This window comes from Cyprinodon variegatus, unplaced genomic scaffold (genome assembly GCF_000732505.1).
Source record: "Cyprinodon variegatus isolate N-32 unplaced genomic scaffold, C_variegatus-1.0 Scaffold630, whole genome shotgun sequence".
Taxonomy (NCBI): Eukaryota; Metazoa; Chordata; class Actinopteri; order Cyprinodontiformes; family Cyprinodontidae; genus Cyprinodon; species Cyprinodon variegatus.
In genome coordinates, this window is record NW_015151083.1 from 457,480 (window position 1) to 465,009 (window position 7,530).

Genomic DNA, 7,530 nt, shown 5'->3' on the forward strand with positions numbered 1-7,530 from the left:
AAATATCGGTGGGGTGGCCGATGTCTGATATTCAGTTTTAAGGCCGATACAGGCCGATACCGATAGGGGGCCGATTATATCGTGCATCCCTATTAATTACTATACCAATATGTGACCAGTGAATTTCTCTGCTGTGAGATCAATAAAGCTCATCTAATCTAATCTAATTCACCTCTATTATTGCTTAAAGCAGATAATTGTAATGTCTGATTAAGTGAATATGACACCTCAAAGTTTCAGTTAGGAATAAGGTGACCACACAAACAAGAAGAGAAGGCTGCAATTAAGGTTTATAAATATATTGTAAAAAGAAAACAAGATGGAAACCCATAGAAGCCAGCGTTTGTGTAAGGAGCCAGCGTGGTGTCCGTTCTAAATGTGACTATTATTTAGAAATATTACTTGCAGAGCTTTGTACTGAGAATGATTTCTATTTAATTTACAGATCCTGCCTTATAGCAATAGGACCTCAGTTTTGCTTTGTTTCCGTTCGGAAACTGACCTCTCCTTTCACACTGCGATTTGATGCGTGTCCATATTAGTACATTTCCAAGGAATTTTATATCCTATAACATTCGGATGTGGCTGTCATTGCTCGGCTCACTGTTAGATACCAGACAGCAGCTTTTAAAAAAAAACCCTGTTGCACTGATCTAGAGCTCCAGATGAGACACACGGTTCCTCAGTGCCGTTCTTTGCGATTGACAATCTAAATTAGATAAAGGTTCATCATCATGTACCAGCTGGGCGGCAGGATGTCTGAACGCCTCCCCCAGTACTCTTCCACTGGCGAGTACAACTTTTCCGCCTGATTAATCATTAATCTGGAATGAATCTAATGATTCGCCACCTTTTTCTCCTGTTAAAATAAAAGTATCTCTTTAAAAAATAAGTGTTGATTTTATTGTCTCGGCATACAGACCAATGCACATGTCCATGATCTATACGCAGCAATATTTACAGTTTCCATACACTGAGGCTGTTATTATTTTTAGCTTTGTTGCTATGTTTTATTAGGATCAGTGTGATTCAGATTCATCGTTCAAGTTTCAAAAGCTTTGCTTCCCTGCTGCAAAATCTCACAGAATATCAAAAGTTTGCTTCAATGTCCTGCACCTTTTTATACAAGATTTACTGTTATACATCCCAAGGTTTATATTAAACATTGCGCCAGATGTTTTTTTTATATGCAGACATGCTTTATACATGAGCCGCCCCCCTCGCATCAGCTGAGGGTAGAAAATGTGAAACAGATCAAAGGGAATAAACAGAAGAAATATCTTAGCAACATTTTACCTTGAGGGCATAAGCTCAATGATTTTATAAAGTTGCTTTTATTTGCTTCTAAACTGAGTTTATTTTGTGTTTCTTAGGGAATAACTGTTCCCAGAGAACCCTGGTATTGGCCCAAAGTTGATGAAGACAACGAGGAAGATTCTGCTGAAGAAGAGGATGAAGAGGAAGAAATTACAGAACTTAATGTAAGTATTTATTTAAAGATGTATCATACTCACCAAAATTACAAGTTACAAATAATATAATTAATACATACGAGTATTTTAAGTTATCAAATGGAGGTTTGGCCCAAATCCATTTGTCTGTTTTTTGTAAAATTGTTCTGTTAAACCATATTCAATATTTCTTTCTTACAGTCTTTTGATAAATTGCAAATCCTTACATCCTACTTACGAGGAGTCCATTTTTACTGCATATGGTGTGGAACCACTTATAATGGTAAGGGTGGTGACATCATTCATGTAGTTTTATATATGTTTTATGGTCATTTGCCAATGTTTGCATTCTCTCTGCAGATGAAGAGGATCTCAGCTCTAATTGTCCAGGAGATACAGCAGCTGACCACGAATGATCTTAATCAAAAATGTTTATTTAAATACCTGCATTGAAAGAAAAGTGTATGTTTGGATCCAGAGACCTTAGTTGAGCAATTTGTCAAACAATACTTCCCTAACAATTTCAGTCAGCTTCATTAATCGTTTAAATCTGTGTCTATGGTCTAGTGTTTCATTTTCTTTTTTAGACATTTTATGAACGGATCCTTTTTTACCGTCATGTAAAATCTCCCGGTTATAATAAAACATCTTTTTAAAAATCTCATGGAGTTTTGATTTAAACCTGGTGAACAATTATTGCTGAATTTAAGGTACTTGAAAAAAGACTGTAGTTTATCTGGGAAATAAAAATGTCTCTGCTTCAGTGATTCATTGTGTTCGAGATCGTTATACTGGATGTTTCATTAAATTTCTCATTATCGAGGACTTTTTTTCATTGCTTGTAACTTTATTAAACTAATATTTGCTTGTATTTCTTAACTACACATCCTGTCAACCTCTTCAACTGGAACTTTAGAAAAGCCCTACAGAATCTTTTTATATCATTATTTTATTTAAATTGTGTGGGTTCAGTGCTCATAATTTACAAAATAGAAAACATTGCATTTAAAAGGGGTAATGGTGATTAAAAAAAAAAAAACATGGATAATAACTAGATACATTTTCTTGATTACATTTACTTGACTAACAAAAAAATAGGAAATCTTGGAAATAGTTAATTCTTGTTCTGTAGTTTTTACTTTTAAGTAAGGTTTTTTATTACCTAAATAAAGCTGAAGAATAAAACGGACAATAAATAAATAAGGTAATATTACAAAGCAAATAAACAAAGATGGTAATTAAAAGAGATATACATATTTATGTCTCATTGTATACTTTAATTTGTACTACATTTATTTGTTTATTGTATATTTGGGAGGCAACTAATTGTATGCTTATTTATTTTTGGAGCATTTATTTATTTCTGTATTTATTTTTCATTATGGCAGGGTTGGTCTTCTATATAAATGAAAAATGCAAAAGTGGTCCCACCTGAAAAATTGACTTTAATGCCTTTTTGTCATACAAATATACATACCGGTATATATACATATTTAAATGTCCTCTTTATAACTTTGGAGCTGTACTTAAATTTAATCAGAAATGTAATATCAGGCGGAATTTGCTTCAAAAACATGGGTGATTCTAGACAGGGGCCAATGGGGGTCAGTGCCCCTGTAGGTCATGTCCTGGCCCCTGTTATGACCCCTGTACTGACGGCATAATACTCAAAGAAATTCTAATGGTGATCTGCACTGGAACAGACATGGTTACTGATAGGTCATTTGGATTAATTTTTTTTTTCTTTACAAATTCAGTTTTACCAAATATTTAAAATGAATAAGGTGATACCTTCAGCGGAATCCCAGTTTTGATCTGCTAAATGTTTTTTACAGCTGAATTTATCAGTTTTTCTTGTGCCCCCATTAAAACACGCTGGCCCCCTCCTGCCCCCCTGGTACATTTTTGGTCTAGAACCGTCACTGTTCAAAAGCTCTCTGAGCTTAAAGGGGTTAAATTACAACAATAAAGACTAATCAACACTGTTGCAGAGGATTTTCCGACTGTCCGTGAAAGCACCACGGGTGACGTTTCTGATGAAATCGAAACTTACGCCTCCCTCAGCCGTGGACGCAGCGCTACCATGAAACTAGGAGAGCGTCACGGTTTATTTCTTTATTATATTTCCCTTCATAAACTCATTCAAAATGGATTCTGCAAATTATGTAGCAAGACTGAACGAATATGCTCAGAAAGAGCGGCTGCTGCTGAAGTATGAGGAAGTTGGATCTGTTGGTCCTGACCACATCAAGACGTGAGTTGATACAAACTGTCGGGTTTGGCTTTCTTTCTACTTCCAGGCTTATTATCACAGCAGCACTTTCTACGGATTCTGGCAATCAATGCCAAGCATTTTTAGTGTAAAGTAAAATAGGTCTGACGTGGTGTATGATTTTATTTGCAGTGCATTTTTATTCAGCCCTCTTTACCCTGATACCTAAAATAAAAAGTTGGTGCACCCAATTACCCCTGAATTCACTTGATAACTGAAAAAAGCCACATTTTCTTTAATCTAATTCACAGTTTCAGTGAAGGCCTGATGTTTGGTGAAGATCAACAATGAGAACAGTGGCGGTTCTAGACCAAATGTACCAGGGGGCCAGGAGGGGGGCAGCCTGTTTTCATGGGGGCACAGAAAAGCATGAAATAAATAAATAAAAAAATCAGGGCTAGGGAATCAAATATATCAATATAACAGCATGAAGGGAAATTTCTAATCAATTAGATTTAATAAAAAAAATGTCTTATTAGATCAATATATATTAATAATTTAGGAATTGTACATATTTTTTGACTTAATTTAAACAAAAAATACAGTTTTCTATAAAATCTGAATTAGAAAAAAAACTGATAAATTCAGCTTTTTTTTTATTAAAAAAAACTTAGCTGGGATCCGATCTCAATACCACTGAAGCTATCACCTTACTGTTTTTAAATAATTAGTAAAACATAATTTGTAAAGAAAAAGAAAATGAAATTGGAACAGACATAGTTACTGATAGGTCCTATCAGTAACCATGTCTGTTCCAGTGCAGATCATCATTAGAATTTCTTTGAATATTATGTCCTCAGTACAGGGGCCATAACAGGGGCCAGGATAGGTCTAAGGGGGAACTGGCCCCTGTTGGCCCGTCTAGAACCGGCCATGAGTGAGAATAAAGGACAGGGGCGGCCATGGCCACCCCTAGCTAATCTTGGACCATCCCTGTGGCAACCCCCATTTTTTTTCTGTCAAGTAGAATTAATTATGGTTAATAAGGTTAATTATGCACATCAATATACCAACATTAGAGATGATTAGTACAGAATTCATGCTCTTTCAGAACTAGATGTTGTGTTATATGCCTTAAAGAGAAAATGATGTGTCTCTGCAGGTCATCCAAGAGTCTTCAGTGAAATTCTAGATACTGTAAATAACTATTTTAATAAAAACCTATTAAATTGTCAATTTATATAGATATTAGCACTTGTAAATATCAATTTAATGTAGAATGATATTGATAAAAGTAGGTAAGTAATGAAGATGGAACTCAAACTTCAAAGAATTTTATCCAATACAGCTTTTATCTAGACGGATGTTTAAATATATGCATCTATTTGCTGGCAAAGGCTGTAGGGAACTATAGTTTGTCTTTATTTAGAAATATGGATGTTGTGCTTGTTCCTGTTGGAACAGTGTAGATTGACCTTGAGGTTCTGGTGCCTATCCACATTTGCCCACCCCTCAGTATACATTGGTTATTGCCTGGCCACCCTTATAAAAAAAAAATTCTGGCTACGTCTCTGAGGGGTGTTTCCAGACCCACTTTACCAGGGGGACCAAGATGGGGCCAGTATTTTATCACGGTGGCACTGAACAACATAATAAAAAACAAAAAAACAAAAAAAAAAACAAAGACAGCCAAAACAAAAAAGGCAATAGTCCATTATTTTAAATATTAAAGGTATAGTGGAGGATGTTTTTTTTTCAGGTGGATCATCAAAATAAGTGGTCCTCCTAATTTTCCTGCATGCTCGTCCCCATTTTGACTTACCGGTGGTGAGTCTGACATAGTGGAAAAATTGCCAATCTTCTTTTAGTAAGTAAGCTTGTTTGAGCGATGCAAACATCAACTTTTAAAAGGAGCGTGCACGAGGAGAATTGGGCTCATGCACGCTCTCTAACGCAGGAGCAGGCACAGGGTTGTGCATGTGATTCAGCCCCCCCCATAATTGACATTTATGCACTATTTTTGCACGCCACGTATCACTTTACTTGGATTTATCACTTTACTTGGATTTTCACTTTATTTGGATAAAATTTTTACATATGCATAGATATAAGTACAGATATATATACAGAAGAGCTATATGTGTATATATTTTATCTCATTTTATTTTTTATTTTTATTCTTATTTTTTTTATCTTTATTCAATTGTATAGTTGGATGTGTGTATATATTATATAAAACTGTAACTGGAGCGTGTAACAAAAGTAATTTCCCTCTGGGATTATTAAAGTATTTCTGATTCTGATTCTGATTTGCATTTTTTTTTTTTTTAAGTGAAGAGGGCAGTCTTCTCAAAAATGTACGAAAATCCCCCACTGTACCTTTAATTGAGCCAAAGCGCTTTGAGCATCTAAGGTGTGGTATATAAAAAAACAGACCGTCTGAATGTATTTTATAGTGGGGCCGTAATAGGGGGTTAGGGCTAGTTCTGGCCCCTGTTGGCCCCTGTCTAGAATGTCCTAAGCTGAGGAAAACTGCACAGAGTTTAGGGAGAGAGCAATGGAGGGTGAAGGTTATAAGAAATAAAATTCCAAGCTTTTAGCATCTCACTGATCGGTGCTTTATACATTATTTGAGAGTAGGAAAGGATTGGCTCCCAAATTAAGGACATCCAAGAGGTTCATGGTGACTCTGGAGGATCTGCAGAGATCAACAGCTCAGCAGCACAGCCATCAGTATCCACGTCACAAAAGGGGGCCTTGAAAAATACTCAAATTCTTTCCTTCTATTTTACAGCAATGGACCGCGTTGTGTTGATTTGTCACAAATTTGGGGCGACAGTGGCGTTGGATGTAGGAGTTTTCAAAACCAAATCTGGATGGCATTTTAAATGCAACTAATGAAGTCATTTTGATTCCTTTGCAGGTTCAGTTTAAAAGCTGTTGTGAATGGAAAGGCTTACCCTGAAGGAGTCGGGAAGAACAAGAAAGAAGCCAAACAGAATGCTGCTAAAAATGCCTTGCAGTGCTTGTTGGAAGAACCTTCAGTTTCCGTAAGAACCTTTTATTTTCCTGCACTGCTTTTGCACTGATCTCAAATTGTAATACATTTTGTTTATTTTTCATTCTGGCAGAGAGGCAGCATTGAAGAAGCTCCTCCTGCTCATATGCAGCTGAAAACTAATTACATGTGTTGGCTGAATGAATATGGACAGACTAATAGGGTTGTCATAAGAGCTGTGGAAAGCATCACACCTGGACAAAATACTTTAACTCAGTAGGTCTCCTCACATCTCCCAGCTAAATTTAAAGCTGTCAATTCAGTTGCACGGGTTCGGTTTATATTAACTCGTATCCACTGGTATTATCAGGGGTTGTAGGTTTGTGGTGGGAGATAAGGAGTATCCTGTTGCTTATGGGAGGACAAAGAAGGATGCCAGGGAGGAAGCTGCAAGGCTGGTGCATCATGAGATCATGGGCGGTGAAACATTAGACGTAAGAAATTATCTAGAACAGATTATTATATCTTATTTTAACCTAGAATAAAAAGGTTTGTGGATTAGATTTGAATATTTGTTTCTGAATGCATGTTTATGTTGGATCTGAAGACTGAAGATGATCGAGACAGCGGGACATCCAGTCTGCATTGTGAAGAAGTTTCTTCAGATATAAGGTGAGCCTGATGTTCTCTTCCTACTTTACCTTTTACAGCGAGGAACACGATTATAAGAGTTGTAAGAAATTATAAAGTGATAAGAAAATTGATTACCGTATTTTCACGACTATAAGGCGCATATAAACGTCTTTTTTTTTCCTTCAAAATGTGCGGCGCGCCCTATGTGCATTGTTACTGCGGACGTTATTGAGACC

The 7,530-nt window shown here is 36.2% G+C and overlaps 2 protein-coding genes across 3 annotated transcripts in view; both read left to right on the plus strand.

The window, feature by feature from the left end:
* Positions 1 to 2,119, plus strand: part of gpatch11 (G-patch domain containing 11) — a 6,121-nt gene extending 4,002 nt beyond the window's left edge. Inside the window, exons 6-8 of the mRNA XM_015393209.1 lie at positions 1,374 to 1,481; positions 1,653 to 1,734; positions 1,812 to 2,119. Coding sequence (XP_015248695.1) covers positions 1,374 to 1,481; positions 1,653 to 1,734; positions 1,812 to 1,867 — 246 coding nt within the window. The 3' untranslated portion in view covers positions 1,868 to 2,119. The remainder of the gene's footprint in view (positions 1 to 1,373; positions 1,482 to 1,652; positions 1,735 to 1,811) is intronic.
* A 1,393-nt stretch (positions 2,120 to 3,512) lies between these two features.
* The window catches only part of LOC107096530 (interferon-induced, double-stranded RNA-activated protein kinase-like), a 20,165-nt gene continuing 16,147 nt past the window's right edge, over positions 3,513 to 7,530 (plus strand). For both annotated transcript variants that reach the window (XM_015393230.1, XM_015393231.1), the window contains exons 1-5: positions 3,513 to 3,705; positions 6,587 to 6,713; positions 6,795 to 6,937; positions 7,032 to 7,155; positions 7,269 to 7,333. In XM_015393230.1, the coding sequence (XP_015248716.1) occupies positions 3,599 to 3,705; positions 6,587 to 6,713; positions 6,795 to 6,937; positions 7,032 to 7,155; positions 7,269 to 7,333 (566 nt within the window). In that variant the 5' untranslated portion in view covers positions 3,513 to 3,598. The remainder of the gene's footprint in view (positions 3,706 to 6,586; positions 6,714 to 6,794; positions 6,938 to 7,031; positions 7,156 to 7,268; positions 7,334 to 7,530) is intronic.